At 45.6% G+C, this 20,000-nt stretch overlaps 1 protein-coding gene across 1 annotated transcript in view; it reads right to left on the reverse strand.

The window, feature by feature from the left end:
• The window catches only part of ate1 (arginyltransferase 1), a gene marked incomplete at its 3' end in the record, with an annotated part of 64,886 nt that overhangs the window by 812 nt on the left and 44,074 nt on the right, over nucleotides 1–20,000 (reverse strand). The window contains exons 10-12 of the mRNA XM_083658311.1: nucleotides 13,659–13,840; nucleotides 5,805–5,904; nucleotides 3,907–3,921 (exon numbers count right to left, since the gene is read on the reverse strand). Coding sequence (XP_083514437.1) covers nucleotides 3,907–3,921; nucleotides 5,805–5,904; nucleotides 13,659–13,840 — 297 coding nt within the window. The remainder of the gene's footprint in view (nucleotides 1–3,906; nucleotides 3,922–5,804; nucleotides 5,905–13,658; nucleotides 13,841–20,000) is intronic.

A 20,000-nucleotide genomic window follows, 5' to 3' on the forward strand; every position in this document is an offset into this window, starting at 1 on the left:
GGACAGAGACAAGCTTTTGGTCCCCCAACAAGACATCAGTCTCCCATGGACAGAGACAAGCTTTGGGGAAACAGCTGAATGAAATAGCAGAGAAATTAAAGCATCAATGTGGGACAGGGAGGAATTAGGAGATGAATGAGAGAAAGAAGGGATGAATGAGAGAGAGAGAAAAGGATGAATGAGAGAGAGAGAGAGAAAAGGATGAATGGGCAGCTCTTGGCCGAGCTAACGGGACTTTACTCTCACCGTGCTCCCAAAGCTATACATCCTCCAGCAGCGTGTGGTGTGAACGTGAGCGTGTCTCTGTGTGAGAGATGTGGCGAGTGTGTGTGTGGTGTGATGTGTGTGTGTGTGTGTGTGTGTATGTGTATGTGTGTGTGTGTGTGTGTGTGTGTGATGTGTGTGTGGTGTGATGTGTGTGTGTGTGATGTGATGTGTGTGATGTGTGTGTGTGTGTGTGTGCATGCATTGGAGTCCAGGTCCAAGTGTGGCATAGCACTTTGTACATGGACTTCTGTATTATCTGTGTGTGTGTGTGTGTGTGTGTGTGTCACACACACTCCTCATGTTGCTGAGTTACAGCAGCTGTCTGCAGTGTGACCTCTCTCTCAACCACTAATGTCTTCAGCAGCCTCGTCTGCTCTCCCTTGCCTTTCCCTGCCTGTCTATTCTCTCTCTCTCTCTCTCTCTCTGTGTCGCTCTCTCTCTCTCTCTGTGTCGCTCGCTCTCTCTCTCTCTCTCATAATCTATTTACATTCCTCCTCACTTTCATCCCTCCATCCCCTAGGTTTTGCTGCGTATGAATCAGCTGTTCAGGTCTAATAGTTTTTCCATGCGTCTGTGTGTTCTGGGCATACATTATATTATAGCATATGTATTATATATATGAGAGTCAGAGAGTCAGCCAGCATGCTACACTGTGCTGTGCTTGTCAAAGCGTGTGTGCACAGTACACATGTATTTCCAAACACACAAATCCCACATTATGGTTTGTCAGCTTTCAGCAGAACCAGAATCAGATGGCTTCTCCATTAGACCTGCTGAGAGCACTGACCTGATGTGCTGCATTCATGTTCTCATCAGGGCTTGGATCCCACGGCCACGTGGGTGAACCTGTTAGCTTCACAGCTCTACCTTGCATATGATGCATAATGTACGGACATTTTTCATATAAATAAATGTGTGTTAAGTCACTATCTATCTGATAGTGACTTAACACAGTGGTGATTGAGCCTATGGCCCACTGATGGAAGCCTTTGCATTTTACCCTATTCATAGCTTTCAAGGGGCGTTACGTGCTGCCGGGAACGCCCACCTGGCGGTCAAAAAACTTGTTCATTCCACTGCCGCCGAGTCCCTAGTTTCTCACGCTGTTTGTTCAGCCAAAATGCCGGATACCTGTTGTGCTATCGGTTGCACTAACCGACGAGGAGACACGCCTGGCTTGTGCTTTTACAGAATGCCGTCGGAGAAAGAAAACTCAGAAAGGAGGAGGTTGTGGATTTGTGCGATTAGACGTGGTTCAGTCGCTGGGGAGGGCAAATGGCTACCATCAAAGTACACACGTCTTTGCAGCCAACATTTCATCAAAGGTAAGCTCAAGTAACGTTAACGGGGTATTTTAATCATTATTGTAACGTTACTTGAGCTTACCTTTGATGAAATGTTGGCTGCAAAGACGTGTGTACAAACGGCTGAACAAACAGCATGAGAAACTAGTCGACGCGGCTGGCAGCGAATTAACAAGTTTGTTTTTTGACCGCCAGGTGGGCGTTCCCGGCAGCACGTAACGCCCCTTGAAAGCTATGAATTGCAGCATTTATGAACTTGGTGTCTGTGGTGACACAGGGTGGGCGGAGCTAACACAATAGACTCACTCTGCAGGTTACTGTAGGTATACAAGGTGGGCGGAGCTAACACAATAAGACTCACTCTGTAGGTTACTGTAGGTTCACAGGGTGGGCGGAGCTAAGACAATAGACTCACTCTGTAGGTTACTGTAGGTTCACAGGGTGGGCGGAGCTAACACAATACTCACTCTGTAGGTTACTGTAGGTTCACAGGGTGGGCGGAGCTAACACAATAAGACTCACTCTGTAGGTTACTGTAGGTTCACAGGGTGGGCGGAGCTAACACAATAGACTCACTCTGTAGGTTACTGTAGGTTCACAGGGTGGGCGGAGCTAACACAATAAGACTCACTCTGTAGGTTACTGTAGGTTCACAGGGTGGGCAGAGCTAACACAATACTCACTCTGTAGGTTACTGTAGGTTCACAGGGTGGGCGGAGCTAACACAATAGACTTACACTGTAGGTTACTGTAGGTTCACAAGGTGGGTGGAGCTAACACAATAAGAGTCACTCTGTAGGTTACTGTAGGTTCACAGGGTGGGCGGAGCTAACACAATAAGACTCACTCTGTAGGTTACTGTAGGTTCACAGGGTGGGTGGAGCTAACACAATAAGACTCACTCTGTAGGTTAGTGTAGGTTCACAGGGTGGGCGGAGCTAACACAATAAGACTCACTCTGTAGGTTACTGTAGGTTCACAGGGTGGGTGGAGCTAACACAATAAGACTCACTCTGTAGGTTCACAGGGTGGGTGGAGCTAACACAATAAGACTCACTCTGTAGGTTACTGTAGGTTCACAGGGTGGGCGGAGCTAACACAACAGACTCACTCTGTAGGTTATTGTAGGTTCACAGGGTGGGCGGAGCTAACACAATAGACTCACTCTGTAGGTTACTGTAGGTTCACAGGGTGGGTGGAGCTAACACAATAGACTCACTCTGTAGGTTATTGTAGGTTCACAGGGTGGGCGGAGCTAACACAATAGACTCACTCTGTAGGTTACTGTAGGTTCACAGGGTGGGTGGAGCTAACACAATAGACTCACTCGGTAGGTTACTGTAGGTTCACAGGGTGGGTGGAGCTAACACAATAGACTCACTCTGTAGGTTACTGTAGGTTCACAGGGTGGGCGGAGCTAACACAATAGACTCACTCTGTAGGTTACTGTAGGTTCACAGGGTGGGCGGAGCTAACACAATAAGACTCACTCTAGGTTACTGTAGGTTCACAGGGTGGGCGGAGCTAACACAATAGACTCACTCTGTAGGTTACTGTAGGTTCACAGGGTGGGCGGAGCTAACACAATAGACTCACTCTGTAGGTTACTGTAGGTTCACAGGGTGGGCGGAGCTAACACAATAAGACTCACTCTGTAGGTTATTGTAGGTTCACAGGGTGGGCGGAGCTAACACAATAGACTCACTCTGCAGGTTATTGTAGGTTCCTTACAACTCTTGTGTGAAGTAGGATAACAAGCTACTTTTTTCCGGTCTCTGCTCGCATTACAGGTGGTTACTATGGCTGAACAAACTGAGTAATGTCACATAATAAGTTTGGATCTCACCTGCAATTACCTGTACCACTCATCGCCAATAGGTGTCGCCCAAGAGAACAAAACTGAAATCTTCTGTATTATCACTTTAAGTATGTGAGCCTCAGTGAAATATACTGGAAGTAACTGTAGCGCTCCCCCATCATGGGTACTTCATTAGTGCTGGCGTTACCATTTATTGAAATGTTGTCATGAAATACTGTAGAATCCAACTGGCATACAGGACGTTTAAAATTCATTTGTTAACAGGGTGCCAGGCCATTCCTGGCCTACCTTCTGATTGTTGAAAAGAGCACAAAAGTTGGAATTTTCCAAGCAATATATTTTTGGGTGTAGCGACACAGTGACACTGTAGCATTATTATTAGTTCGCTAATGCATGCGCAGTCTGCCACAAATGGCGAAATGACAAAGATATTATTACTGCAGCATTTCAAAAAGGCACCGTTTGCTATGAGACTTATAAAAATAAAATGCTAAACTCTCGAGCTTCTGGACTTACAGCAGGCGCCAGCATCTGTGCGGCAAGGAGAGGGAAGAGAAAAGAACATGTGTAGATAAGGAGGGAGGGAGGGAGAGAGAGAGAAAGAGGGTGAATGTGAAATTAAGAAAAAGAGTGAAAAATGAGAGGAAGAGGGGGAGAAAAAGAGGCAGTATTTTGCCCTCCCTTTTGAGGCCCTCGCACCTAGAATAACATGCGGGCAGTAGGGGAAGGGGGCGGGGCACTTGTAGGGAGGCGGAGACATAATCGTGCTGCCTACATACATAAGGAAAAAGGAATGAGAGGAATAAGCCAGTTAAGCCACGGTGGCCACTGGCCCGAGGTGACAGCCAGGGCAGGAAGTGACAGCGTGTATAAAAGTATCAAAGAGTGTGCGTGTGCAGGATCAACACCTTCCTGCAGGTGTCTCGGTTTCCCCTTCGGTGTCTCTCTCACAGTGGACTGACTGACTGACTGACTGACTGACTGACTGACGGGCCCGGGCCAAACTCTCCTGATGTGCCCATAAAACCCAGGAGCAGACAGTCTGTGCTTGCACACACACTGTGTGAGGGTCAGTGTTGGGGGTAACTCATTACAAAAGTAACATATTACATGTAATATATTACTTTTAGCAGTAACTTAGTAATATAACTTATTACTTTTAGGATTTCAGTAATATTATACCAGTTACTTTGTAACTCGTGTTACAAATTGAGTTAAGAAAAAAGTTTAATCAAGGCACATATTTAAATAAAGATACAATCATTTCATAATCAAATTGTCTGATTTTATGCAAATAACCGCTACAGATGACAATAACAAAGGAAAAGAATAACATTTCGAATTTTGGATGGTTCACGCTGACTTCAAGGCGGTTGACATTATTTTTCGGGATGGTTCCGGAGCAGCGATGTCATTCTGCTGCTGCTGTTGTTTTGGTGAAAGTAATGCAAAAGTAGTAGTAATAAGTAACGAGTTGCTCTACTCAGACAGTAATATTGTAAAGTAACTTATTACTTTCAAATGAGAGTAACTAGTAATATGTAGTATATTACATTTTGAAAGTAACTTGCCCAACACTGTGTGAGGGTACAGTGCAGGAGGACACGTGGTGCAGATGATGGAAGTGAGGCTGAGGCTCAGGCAGCAGCGCCAGAGAGTTCAAATAACAAACAGATAAGGCCGGAAACAATCGGCTCGCGCAAAATTGGGCTTGCACATCAAAGTCGTGCTCATATATCATTGTGACAGTTTAGGGAGCGCGGCAAAAACTTCCACCATTAGTGCAATATGACAAACAAAGAATAGAAAGACAACTTTATTGGACGTACCGCCGCCGCACGTGCGTGAAAATGGTTAATCGTTAACAATGTGCAGTAGGGCTGTGAATCTTCACTGGCCTCACGATTCGATTACGATTCAGAGGGCTACGATTCGATTCGATAACGATTATCGATGCATCACTTTTTTTCCCGAATACATGATTTATTTTCTCTCTTTCTTTTTTCTCACTGTGTGGCTACTTTTAAAATAAAAGTGCATTTAGAATTGCATTGTATTATGATCCATAATTAAAATAAACAACTGCATGTACTTCCATTATATTTTATTTGATTAAATAAATAAATAAATATATATATATTTTTTTTATTTAATAATCGATTTTTGACATTTGTGAATCGATGCAGAATCGTGCAGGTCTGCATCGCGATGCATCTTATAATGGATTATTTTTGACACCCCTAATGTGCAGAGATCAGAAGTGGAACACAGAAAGACAGGAAGTACACACACTTAGTAGCGGTGTTGCACTGGTCAGGTGAAGGGGTCCCTATAGCTGTACTTCAAAAGGTGCTTTGTAGAAAGGGTTAGGGTTAGGGGTCAAGTCGATAATGTGAGTCAACACATGCAAGTACCTTATAGCGCATCTTGGGGCAGGAGTGAATGTAAAAGCCCAGGTAGTAGTAGCACAGCTTGGGGGACTGTTTCTGCAGCTGCCTGGTGAAGGCGATCTCCCTGTGGGTGGACACGCACACGCACACACACCTTTTTAGACAGGCACTCCAAAGGGAAAGCCATAGACACTGACATATTGCAATCGATAATCTAAAATCAATTTAAGCAAGATGCCGCAAAGAATCATTAAAATATATTATTGATGTTCCAATATAAAACTAGAAAATTGCACTCAGTAGTCTGTGCAGATACCCACCATGCACCCCTACGCCTAACCATATATATATATATATATATATATATATATATATATATATATATATATATATATATATATATATATATATATGAAGACTAGACCATTTGGGCCACATCCAAAGCTAGCTATATATATATATATATATATATATATATATATATATATATATACAGTATATATATATCTCTCTCAGAAGGAGAGTTAACTACAGTAGTTATTAACTATGTACAGACAGATATAATAGTACAGATATAATAATATCCCTCTTTCATTTCATCTCTGTGCTTTGTTTATGGTGAGTCAATAACAGTTGATCAATCAGAGCATTAATGAATAGAGTTGGTAGCAGCAGTCCTGGCTAGAGCAGGGCCACAGCTGAGGAAGTAAACAACAGCCACACTAAACAGCTTTTCCTGCTCTCATTTCAACAGACAAAAACAACCGCCTTCTCTCTATAGGCATTGAGCTGTTGAGCCGAACAAGAAGGTGTAGAAGAAAAGAGGGGAGAGAAAGCGTGTAAAATAAAGATTTAGAACCTGGGAAGATTGATACAGCTTTCCTCAAATACAGTAAATGTCTTTGCTTTCTTTAGCTCGCTCCCAATAGCTCCTTCCTTAATTGCATCCTTTTTACCAAAACGCCTATTTTTCCCGTTTCCCTCCACCGTTTCCTCCACTATTCCATAACTAAACCCTCTCGCTCCTCTTTCTTCTCCTCCTTTGTTTCACTCTTCCTTTCCAGCCCTCTCTGTCTTTCACCCAATCAAATGAAGGGGAGAATTCCCCTTTTTCTTAAAAAGTTAAGGAGAGAGAGAGAGAGAGAGAAAAGAGCCTTAAATTAAATAGATGCACTGAAAAATAAGACATGAGACAAAGCAGGGGAGGGAGGGAGGGAGGGGGGGGGGGGGAGAGCGCGGAAGGAGAGAATATAAAAGAGGGGGGGGGGGTGAAGAAAGAGAAAGCGAGGGAGAGGAGAGGCAGAGAGAGAGAGCGAGGAGGTGCTAGAAGGTCACCCGCTTGCTGCCAGGTTCCTGGGTTCCCATCCCCTCGCCACAAAAGGGCCCGCTGGGGCCTGAATGGGGAGGAGGAGGAGGAGGGTGCATGGAGAGAGGTGAGGGGCCCATTCACAAAAAGCCCTGGACCCCCCCCCCCACACACACACCCTCACCACACCACCACCACCCCCCCTCCCATGGCAGCAGCTTGAGTCCGCCATTATCCCCTCTTCAGCCATCTGACACTCCAACACAAGCCAATTATCAAGCCCTCTGCTCCTGCACAGCTTCCCTCATACTGATGTGCAGGCCCCATTTGCATGTACGCATGCACGCACGCACGCACACACACACACACACACAAACGCACACACACAAGCACACGCACGCACACGCGCACACGCACACACACAGAAACACACACACACACACACACATGCACGCACGCGCGCACACACACACAGAAACACACACGCACACACGCACAATAGGTGCATACCACATGGGCCTCCTCATTGCAGCCCCAGTATACATTTAATTCCCTACCCCCATCAAAGTAAAATGGTATTTTCTCCACAGAGTAAAAATATCTATCAATCAATCAGCTGTGTTTTCTAATACATTAGGATTTGTGCTAAAGCAGCCCAGTCACATACTACCAAAGTCTAGATTCAGATTGTAATATTATCAAAAATGAGAAGAACTACAAAGAGAGTGAGTGAGCTATAGCATGGCAAGGCAAACATACCGACACGTACACAAATACAAACAGAGGTAATTTGCATAAAGCAGATAGATTGAAGCTTACACTAACAACACAAAATCGAATTCAGCCTATGCAGTTCACTCTCACACACACACACACACACACACACTGATCCAGTGTGGACACCAGCTGCCTTTCTTAGACAGCAGTGCCTCAGGCATCTCTTTAGGCGCCTCTTTCCTTGGGGCCTCTAGTAGCAGAGCTTCTCCACGCCCCCCATAAGGAAGTCCTCAACATCTCCCTCTACTGTCTCTACTGCAGAATCACACACACAAACTTTAAGGCACTGAAGACAAACCACACACACACACACACACACACACACACACACACACACACACACACACACACACACACACACACACACACACACACACACACACACACACACACACGGCACGGGTGCTGCTCAACCTGTGAAAACTTTGCACTTTTTCCGCCAATTCCCTCACTTTACTCTGAGCTTAGGCGTAATATTCACAGAATCCTAAATCCTAAAGCCGTTTCCCAGGTGCGGAGCAGGGAAACCTGTCCTGCTACACCTCAGGGATCTCACTCCTCCTGCTGTAAAATTCACAGTGCTTCCATGGCCTTAAAGTGATATGTCATGATGGTTTGCTTGAATGCTTTTCAGGTCAGTACAGCTGCTGGACTTGACTATGGAGAAGAAGAAAAAAAACACACAATGTGTGAATAAAGGTGGAAAATACATTCCTGTAAAGTGAGCCATTTTGTAAAATTCCCTCATATTCCCTGCCTTCCCCCGGAGAAATTATCAAATGCTTTGATTTCCCTATCTGGAAAACACCTCTCTAAATTATACAATATTCCAGAAATGCCATTCTGTGACCAGTGTGAACCTGACAAGCTGTCTTCTGGTAATCGCACAACACCTGTGAGGACTCTCCTTGAGGCAGAGGCGGTGGCTGTTGCTGGGCCTTATTAAAGGTGGGACATACTCCATGCGCGCTTCCAACGGTGAGGGCCATGCGGCCAATAGGACATCATTAAGGTGGGGGCGGGGCCACCGCAGCCGTAAACGCGCGTCGACAGATCTTTCTAGCAGCGCGCCGCACCGCTCTGCCCCGCTTTGCAGGGAGACAATTCATAGCTTTCAAGGGGCGTTACGTGCTGCCGGGAACGCCCACCTGGCGGTCAAAAAAAAAACTTGCCAGCCGTGTCGACTAGTTTCTCACGCTGTGTTTGTTCAGCCAAAATGCCGGATACCTGTTGTGCTATCGGTTGCACTAACCGACGAGGAGACACGCCTGGCTTGTGCTTTTACAGAATCCCGTCGGAGAAAGAAAACTCAGACAGGAGGAGGTTGTGGATTTGTGTGATTAGACGTGGTTCAGTCGCTGGGGAGGGCAAATGGCTTTTTTTCTACCATCAAAGTACACACGTTTTTGCGGCCAACATTTCATCAAAGGTAAGCTCAAGTAATGTTAACGGGGTATTTTAATCATTATTGTAACGTTACTTGAGCTTACCTTTGATGAAATGTTGGCCGCAAAGACGTGTGTACAAACGGCTGAACAAACACAGCGTGAGAAACTAGTCGACTCGGCTTGTGAACAAGTATTTTTTTTACCGTCAGGTGGGCGTTCCCGGCAGCACGTAACGCTCCTTGAAAGCTATGAATAGATCCATGGAAGAGACAGGAAGAGAAATGAAATGAAGAAGTAGGCTACACTGAGCCATGTTTTGACCACATTTCTTGACCCCATGTGGTAAACTTTGGTTTCTGTTAGTCATTTCAAGTAATGTGCTGTGTTGAGACAGATCTAGGCCTATTTACATAATAAAAACAGCATTGGCGATTCCATTCATGTGCTGATACACTCGTTCGAGAGTGAAACCGCAGTCTACTGAACATAATGGCATTCCATTGACTTTTAATTGCGTTTCACTGACTTTATTATGGGCCGTTCACTGTACTATGTAAACAGCAGCGCGGGGTGCGCACGCAGTCTGCGGAGCTCCGCCTCTCGCTGCCCGCATGGAGTATGTCCCGGGCTTTACTGACACAACAAAAAGGTAGCTCAGAGATGGAAGCCTCGTCATAGGGCCGGTGTCCACCTAGCGTCTTTTCGTCAGCTCCGGCGTCTATTTTCAGTTGTTTCCAATGGGGGGAGAGCGTATGCGGGCGCACACGGACGTCTAGAGAAAGTGCGCAGCGCCCAGCATCTATTTTCAGAGCGCTCCAGCGTTTTTGTGCGCCCGACTCCCAGCGCTTCCAGCTGAAAATATTTGAACTTTTCAGAAAGACGCTGGTGTCGGGTGCTCCTTTTCTGGCAACTAATCATATGGAGAAACTATCGCAACAGAGACAGAAAGGCTCAATTGTGGGAGCAGATTGGCCAGACACTTAATATTTCTGGTGAGTGTTGAGCTAAATCACTGTATGTGTGTTGTTTGCTAATGTTAGCTGTCAGCTATCAAGCTACTACCGCACTGAGCTAACGTTAGTTTCAGACTGCTTCCTTGTTATATTGTGCGCTGAGATCAGCGCTTCCCAGCGTACTTCCAGCGTTTTAACGGTCAGGAAAAGACGCTAGGTGGAGACAGGCCTGTACTCTGCCTTTAGAGCAATGGGCATCTTCAGCTGTCCTGGCTGTCGGACTTGGCTGTCATGGAGATGTCGGTGGCCTGCATGCATGATGGCGCTAAAGTAAACAACAGACCCCTTTTCACGGTGGCCATTTTGTTGTCGAAAAAGGCAGGGTAAACTCAGGTGCAAGCAAAACACTAATGAGGGTTTCCAACTTCCATGATTGTAAGTTTGAAACCCTCATTAGTGTTTTGCTTGCACCTGTGTTTACCCTGCCTTTTCGACACAAAATTACCCCCGTGAAAAGGGTCTATTACGGCGTGGACTGCATTTATTGAAGCCATGCGTGGGGATCGTGGACATCGAAGTTGCATTTCTCTCTTCTTTGCTTTGTGGTGCGGACTGCTCGCTTGTTGATTCTGCCTGTGTCCATATGATCTGTTCAAAATGGGGTCTGTTCTATGATGGTTGAGTTTCGTACATGCTGAAGGGCTCATAATATAGTACTGTGAGCTGATATCTCTGTGGGTTTGTGGGTGGGGAAGGGGGTCCTGCAGAGAGTGGGGGGATATGTTCTGAGTGAATCTGTTTGTGTATGCATAGTTTTTTTTGTAGATGTTTGTGGTTTTTGTCCTTTTCTTTCTTTGTTATTGAAAAATCCAAATAAATAAAAATGTGATCAAAAAAAGTATTTGTGAGGACTACTTGTGTGGACATTGCAAACGGGAGTTAAACCGCGCGCGCACACACACACACACACACACACACACACACACACACACACACACACACACACACACACACACACACACACACACACACACACACACACACACACACACACACACACACACACACACACACACACACACACACACACACAGGTTTTGGACAGAGTCAGCAAAGCCAAGCAGACTAGGGAGTGTCCAGACCTGATCAAAGGCCTGGGCTCTGATGTCCGTAAACCTAGGGGGAGGATTTCAGTCCCGCTGGCTGGCTTCTCCAAGGCCTCGTCCACACTGAGCGCTCTGTTAGCCTTGGAGGCAGACTCTTACAATAATAAGAGATGTTTACGATGACCAGGGTGTTCCCTCTATACGAGCGGAGCCTGTCCTATCCCGACTACTATAGGCTCACTTACACCTTTTAAGAACGTAGCCGCGCGCGTGTGCGCACACACACACACGCACACACACGCACACACACACACACCTGTATACACCAACTGTGAAGCCTAGATCACCCAGTCGTCCACATCTGTGCAGAAATATTTTAAAAAGCCTTTCTCACATTATTGAGTTACATTTTACAGGAAGCGCCAGATGTGCGTGTGTGTGCCTAGGATGTGTGTGTGTGTGTGCCTAGGATGTGTGTGTGTGTGTGTGTGTGTGTGTGTGTGTGTGTGCGCGAGTGTGTGTGTGTGTGTGTGTGTGTCTGTGTGTGTGTGTCTGTGTGTGTGTGTGTGTGTGTGTGTGTGTGTGTGTGTGTGATCTCTCATTTCATCTCGGCAGAGAGCGGTCGTCGGCCCGAACCACAAACAGAACGCTGCCTCGACCAATCAAGAGAGACGAGAGAGATACGCACCTCGACCTATGCGGCACTTAGCGTATACAGTTCTAAGGAAAGACGTAATTCGGGGGGGAGATGGGAAAGACAGAGGGCAAAGAGTCATGGAGGCAGGAGGTTAAGAAGAGGGTAAGAGAGAAAGAAAAAGGAAGAATTCCAAGGAGAGTGAGACGCGATTCCTCTCTTTGAAAGCTGCCATGTGTAGCATTTTAACATCAATCTATTTTGAGAGACACACTAATTATTCGCAGAGGCCTCTACTGGCCACATTGTGCACCACCGGGTTCTATTTCATGGGGAAAAATCTGGATTTCCTTACGGGAAAAAGGGAGATCGCTTTACAGCACAAAACAGGAAGGGGGTGCTGTTCTTCTAGACCGGGGCTTCTCAACGTTTTGATGACTGAGGGCCAATTTAGGGACACAACATCGGATTGAGGGCCGCTGGCGGAGGCATAAAAAAAATATTTGTCGATTTGTAGATGTACACACACACACACACGGCTGTGAAAAAGAGGACCCGTTTGAAAACGTTTGTTCCCCTCGCCAAAGTTTAGGCTAATTTTGGAGCATTATTTCGCCACCTTCCCCACGAGCTAGCATGACACGGCTGGTACCAATGGATGCCTTATGGTCTTCTTGTTTCATATGATACCAGTGGTACTGAGCTTTAGAACTATGCCTGCTACAGCCTCTGGAATACAGTCAACCTAACGCTGGACCAAATACCATCACACCATACTTAACGCAGGCCGCCAGAAACCATTCCTGAGGGCCACTAGTGGCGCGCGGGCCGCACTTCGTGAACCCCTGTTCTAGAGCAAACGGAGCAACAAGAATGTGGCCTTGATTTTGAGAAACACAAACAATACAACTCTTACATTCACAACTGTACCCCACTAAGAGTAGACATGGCTATACTACAAGACAGGCAGTAGATGCTCAATTCACTCTACCTCTACCAAAAACCAATGCTCTGAAAAGAACGGTAATGTATAGAGCAGTTGCGTATTGGAATAATCTACCAAGTAATATAACGGTGGCAAGTAACAAATTTTTGTTTAAGAAAAAGTTAAAACATGCAGTGATGAATAATGTGATAACTTTGGGTTATTAATTATTGTACACATATGTTGAATTGTATTGTATTGTACTGCAATATGCTATGTTATATTATATAACACTACACTGTACTAATTCATGAACTTCTAAAAATGTTTGATTTGTAATAGAGTGAGGTGATTCACTCTCTTTTTGTCTTTGTTGTTATAATTATCAGCAATGTTACTGTATTATGTTTTCGTTTTTATGTTATGTGTTTGGACCCCAGGAAGAGTAGTCTCACCTTGGTGCAGACTAATGGGGATCCACAATAAACAATAAACAACTGGCGTGAGATAGAGGCTACCAATAGACCCTTTTCACGGTGGCCATTTTGTGTCTATAAGGCAGAATAAACACAGGTGCAAGCAAAACACTAATGAGGGTTTACAAATTCCAATCATGGAAGTTGGAAACCCTCATTAGTGTTTTGCTTGCACCAGTGTTACTGTTTACCCTGCCTTTTCGACACAAAATGGCCCCCGTGAGAAGGGTCTATCGTCTCCGCCACGAGAGCTAATGGAGGTGTGTGTGTGTGTGTGGGGGAGGGGGGGGGACTATTAGGGCGTGGCACCCACCTGAGTGCAGAGTAGGAGCCCAGTGACAGTGAGGCGAAGTCTGGGTGGTAGTACAGGTAGACAGAAGACACACAGGTAGGCAGGATGTCGATGACCCCCACCGCCACCAGGCGGCCGTCGAGCCAGTACTGCTGGTGGAAGGAGCCGTAGCCCGCCTCCGGCCCGTCGGGGGAGGACTCCGCCTGGTGGAGGGACAGGAGGGCGAGAGAGAGAGAGAGAGAGAGGCAAAACAAAGAGGCAGAGAGAGAGAGAGAGAGAGGGGGGGGGAGGAGCAAGAGAACGTGGTCATTGGTCAAAACAATAGTATTACTCAAGTGTGCAATAAGAGTTTGCGTGTAAAATATATATAAATCACCGTGGAATGAGAAGGTGGGATTTAACAAGACTATTTTATTTTCTTTAGCAGATCTACTTTCACACACACGCACGCACGCGCACGCACACACACACACACACACACACACACACACACACACACACCTGTATGTTGGTGTGTATTATTCCCTGGCAGGCCTCACACACATTATGTGTGGGGGTGTACAGTAGCCTCACGTTCAGCCCCGCTAATGGCTCCCAAATGTGGAGTGAGAGCAGGGAGCAGGGCGGGGCCACGGGGTAACTCGCCCCAGAAACACACCAGGAGAGAGAGAGAGAGAGAGAGAGAGAGGGGCCTTTTTAATAAAAAGACCCCGCAGGAGCTAAATCCATTTCACCAGGCGGCCGGTGGAACAGGGCCAAGCTTTCTCCTATAGGTTTGTGTGTCTGCTCTGTCCATGTGTGCATTGGAGTGTGTGTGTGTGTGTGTGTGTGTGTGTGTGTGTGTGTGTGTGTGTGTGTGTGTGTGTGTGTGTATATACAGTATGCGTGTGATTGGCTGCTTGCATCCACTCCATTAATAAACCAGTTAAGTGCTGGACACATATTGCATTTCTCAGTGATCTGCACGCTGCGTTTTTTCAATCAAGTCACTTGACTGCTTTTATCACAGAGGCTTACGACTAGAAGAGGAGGGGTTGGGTTTAGAAGTCATATTAAGCCAGGTCTGTGTGTGTGTGTGTGTGTGTGTGTGTGTGTGTGTGTGTGTGTGTGCGCGTGTGCGTGTGTGTGTATCCGTCCCGCACGAGTAACAGGATCCCTCTCTCCTTCACCAGCGTTCATCTGGGCCCGGTTAGCGCGCCGCAGACGCTGCTAGTTATCACAACACTGGGAGAGCTAGCTCGCTAATCCAGCGCGCCACTGGGCACCACCACACCCTGTCCAAATTAAACCAGACCAAAAAGCAAAAAGGCCTTTAGTGACACACACACACACACACACACTCTGACCCCAGAGGGCTGCGCAGCACCAATGGGGTGTCTCTCTGTCACATTCCTGCCCCGCCCCCCCTGAGTCCGTATTTAAAGTGGAGCTGGCAGTAAAAACAAAGCTAGATCCCTGCAGCCCTGTGGGACACCAGGTCTGATTACCTGTCTGTCACAATGCACAGCGGCATCCATTCACTGTGTGTGTGTGTGTGTGTGTGTGCATGTGTGTGTGTGTGCGCGCGTGTGCGTGTGTGCGTGTGTGTGTGGGTGGTTGGTGGAGGGGGGGTTGCATCATTGGTGGTTGATTAAAGTGGCATGGGGCAGCCCCACATCAGAGGATATGTGATCGGAGAGAGAGGTGGGTGGGTTTGGTAGACATTAGCTGTGACTGACTGACTGACTGACTGACTGGTAACTGGCAGGCAGAGAGGAGAGCCAAGGAGGGAGGGGCTGGAGGGTGAAATGAAGAACAGTTAGCTGGAGGGGTGTGGGGGTGGCTGGGGTGTGGGCTGGCAGGCACCACATCTGGAGCAGGCACTGGAGTTTCTGTGGCCATAGGTTCTGTGTGCGTGTGTGTGTGTGTGTGTGTGTGTGTGTGTGTGTGTGTGTGTGCGTGTGTGCATGTGCATGTGTGTGTGTGTGTGTGTGTGTGTGTGTGTCTGGGGGAAACGTCCGTCTGTGCAAAGCAAGCAGCCTGTTAGCTTCTTGGCACCGGCTCCCCCAGAAACACTGGAGGCTTTGTCAGAGCCCCCTGTGTCATTTAGGAGTCGTCAGTAAGAGGCGAGAGTGCGGACTTGCTGCACATGTGTGTGTGTGTGTGTGTGTGTGTGTATGTGTGTGTGTGTGTGTGGTGGAGAGAGTGTGTAAGAGATGGACATTTTCCTCACCCCACCCCACGTGCTAAATGCAATGCGATTGTGAATGCATGTGCAGTAATAGTAATGTCTGACTGTGTTTGTGTGGTTGTTTATGCGTTGGTACTGTGTTTCAGGCTGATCTGGTCTGACTGTGTTTGTGTGGTTGTTCATGTGTTGGTACCGTGTTCCAGGCTGATCTGGTCTGACTGACCTGTGTGTCACCTCAGAGGACAAGCTAATAGCTGTGTCCTTGCCACTGTGACAACAATCTAAACATGCTCCACACTAAACGCTTCAAACCACCTCTGAGCCGCACGCCAGCCCCAAATCGCTCTCATATGTGCCAAAGATGGCCGTCTCTCTCTCCTCCCTCCCTCCCTCCCTTCCTCCCACAGGGGGCGGGGCAATAAGGAGTGCGAGTACTAAGCGAATTCACAGTGCCATTCCATTGGCTTCTGATTAGATTGGGACAATTCGTTTTCGTACATGATTCTAAGAGTTTGTTTTGACCTGCTAATAGTGCCAGTTGAGCAACTTTACCGAACTTCTAAAAGTTGTTGTTGCGGTTATATTGCTCTATGTGGCAAATCCCACCCATTGGGCACTGGAGCAGGCAAAATGTTGCCAGATCTGGTTGTAATCATGGACTGGGAGGAGGGCGAGAGGAAAAGACAGGCACGGTAAACTTTATAGATAAACACAGGCTATCCAAGGTGACAACTGTGATAAGTGTTGCCTGCAGCAAGAATGCAAAAACTGTCTTCATAACAAAATAGAAAAACAAGCCCAAAATGTAATAAAACATGTTATGTGATCATGTATTACATAACAATAAATGGCAATCACTCCCACCATAGAGTATAAAAAAAGAAATTCAACTGATGTAATAATACTGATATTGTACCACTACAACAACAAACCGATCAAAATGATATCAAATTCATGTTGACTGATTTATGATTTAGGTGGTACTTCATCTCGGTGTCTCTTATGCTATGACACTTCATCATGACCTTACTTAAGTCTGTCCATCATCATTGCAGATGCTGTTTGCTCATATTATTCAAATCAAAGTTAGGCACTGCTGCATGTGGCTGCAAAGAGCAACAGAGCTCTATGTGACACACAGGATGTTACCATATGAGGGGCAGATGTACGCCTCACGTTCTGCAGCACACTGATTGATGCCTTGGCCTTCTTGGCAAAGGCAAATCTTCTGGTGCTGCTTTCATGTGTGTGACACACTGGCAGCCAGTCTCCAATAGGGGTGTCACGATATTTCGTCGCACGATATATCGCGATATCGAAACGTCACAATATGCATATCGTCAGAAAAAAATGATATCGTAAAAAAAAAAAAAAAAAAAAAATTTTTTTTGCTCCTGAATAATAATAGAACACATTTAGCAGAATCAACACGCATGAGTGAGGGGGTAGACTACTACTGGCATGGCAAAACAGCTCAAGGGGTACATACAGATTACATAAGTTTAGGGACCATTGAGCATGAGTTATTTAAGAAATAGATTGTATACTTTATTTTTCTTTCACCATGCAACAAACATTTAGTTTGTGACAGTGTGACACATTCTATTGCAAGAGAAGCATTATCTTCCATGTTGTTTTATAGTTATTATAATAACAATTTCCAAAAACAGCATTTGTTTTGTATTTTGTGTATTTCAAATGAAAGACTATATTTTTCCAGTATTTTCCCAGGGCTCCCTTGAAAAGAGGTTTCGATTTCAACGGGACTCACATGGTTAAATAAATGATAAATAAATACATCAAAATTATTTACTTTTGTTAAAAAGAATATTGTTAAAATATCGTATCGTATCGTTATCGTGAACCCAATATCGTGTATCGTATCGTGAAATTAGTGTATCGTGATACCCCTAGTCTCCAATATTGGACAAGTATTGTCCAATATATTATTAAATATATTATTAAATATTGTCCAAGCCAGTATTTGGACAAGTAGGACTTAAAGTGACTTCCCTATCAGTGTGATGAAACTCTACAAAGCATCTGCAACTGTTTGGCACTCCCAATCAAACATCTTTTCTCTGAAAACAGAGTGGACTCAGGCCAGCTTTGTGCTTAGAGAGTTGAGATCAGAGGTGAGAGATTTTTTTGGGGGGAAATAGCTTTGATTTTATTCTATTTCCCCATAACAATCAGTGAGTTGCACAATAGTTTTGGGATGAACGTGGTTTCATTTAGAATTTTGTTCGCTGATGTTATGGAAGCTTGTACCAGCAAGCTTATTACATTATCTGTCATTATTATTGCATCGTCAGTTAACAACATGCTAGCTACGCTCCTGTTAATTAATTAAATTAATACTAATTGCTGGTCAATGTGATAATGTATCATAAAATCACCTTGCTGCTAACCCTAAAATAACTTTGTGAGTATGGGTTTTAACAGTGTTTTGTGTCCAATGTAGTTTCAGAGCTTTTTTCAAACGTCTGGGGGAAAACAATGAATACTTTTTTCCCCCCTTTTCTTTTTTTTTGCAAGAAAATTGATAAATGTAAACACATTGAATATTATTGGCACGAATTATCGATTGCTGGTGACTTCAGCCTAAAAGTATCACTATTGGCCTTGAAAATCCCACATTGGTTGAACGTTAATCCAAACTGCATGTAATCCCTGGTTTTGGTATGAATGTATCAGTGGGGGGGGATGAGTGCTTCTCCTGCCTGCAGTTGCTTGTCCTGCTCAATCTAAACTGTGTGAATGAAGTCCTGCTCAATCTGAACTGTGATAGATAGATAGATAGATTTTTTATTTCTGTGTCATGCACCATATTCAAGGTGCCCAGCCCATCTGGGCTTACAAGACACAAATCATTCAAGTTCAACAATATAAACAAATCAACAAACAACTGTGTGTGAATGAAGTCCTGCTCAATCTGAACTGTGTGAATGAATGGTGCTGAAACACAGATTCTAGACTGATGATGCAGTCATGACTTTGGCACTGAGCAAGAACAGATGTAGAAACTAGCTAGCTGATTTAACTTTCGCTCGTTCCCTCTCTCTTTCAGTCACAGACGTACGTACGTACGCACACACGCACCAACCAACCCCCCCCCCCCCCCCCCGACACACACACCACAGACACCCCCCGCACCCCAACCCGACACACACACACACACACACACACACACGCACAGAGGCCTGCAGGCAGACTGCTGGTTGTAGCATTCAGTAACGGCTCGTTTAACGTGACGAGGAAACGGTGACGTGTGATTACGCTCTCCATCAGTCTTCTAGAGGCTGCAGAGAGAGACGCACGGCATGACCGTGCCTCTCACTGCCACACACAGCGCTGCCCCTTATGTAGGACGTGTGTACCTGCACGTGTGTGCACACACGCACACACACACAGGTGTGGAGTATACGTAAGGGATAATGTATTGTGAGCCGGTGATTACTGGCGAAATAATGACAGACAGGTGAATGATTGAGCCCGACGCATTCACCTGAAGGTCATTATTTCCAGTAATCACCGGCTCACTATACATTATCCCGCTTAGAACACGGCCTACAACTAAATCATTCAATAATCTGACAAAAATAATTATTCAAATCGATTTTTTAATAGCGTTTTCAACGACAAAGCGGTTTCATTCGTAATTGGCACACAAGACACCACAGCTGCAACTGGTTGGCCTAATTAGTAGTGTTTGCAGACAAAAAGCTCTTATCAACTGATTAATCCAGGTGTGGCAGAGCAGCGGTCGGTTGTCGAGAAATAATGACCGGTGAATCTTGTTGATTGACCAATCAGAATCGAGTATTCAAGAGAGCCGTGTTCTAAGTAAGGGATAATGTATATTGAGGCGGTGATTACGGGGGAAATAATGACCGACAGGTGGATTGAGCCCGACGCGCCAGCGGAGGGCTTAATCGTTCACCTGAAGGTCATTATTTCCCATTATACCATGGTCTGTGTGAATACTCGATTCTGATTGGCTGCAAGGTGTCCATTAAAAAGTGATATTGTACAGTGATAATGGACACCTAGCTAAATGGTCTGTTCACCGTTCATATCAATGCGCCATAGTTTCATCAGTGTTATCAGGAGAGCAGTTTGAGCTCTATACCCCCGTTAAGGGTTAATATGACAATTTTGGAACTTGAGAAAAAAATTGAGTCGGTCAAAGT

The sequence above is a fragment of the Poromitra crassiceps genome (genome assembly GCF_964638095.1).
Source record: "Poromitra crassiceps genome assembly, chromosome: 22".
NCBI lineage: Eukaryota > Metazoa > Chordata > Actinopteri > Beryciformes > Melamphaidae > Poromitra > Poromitra crassiceps.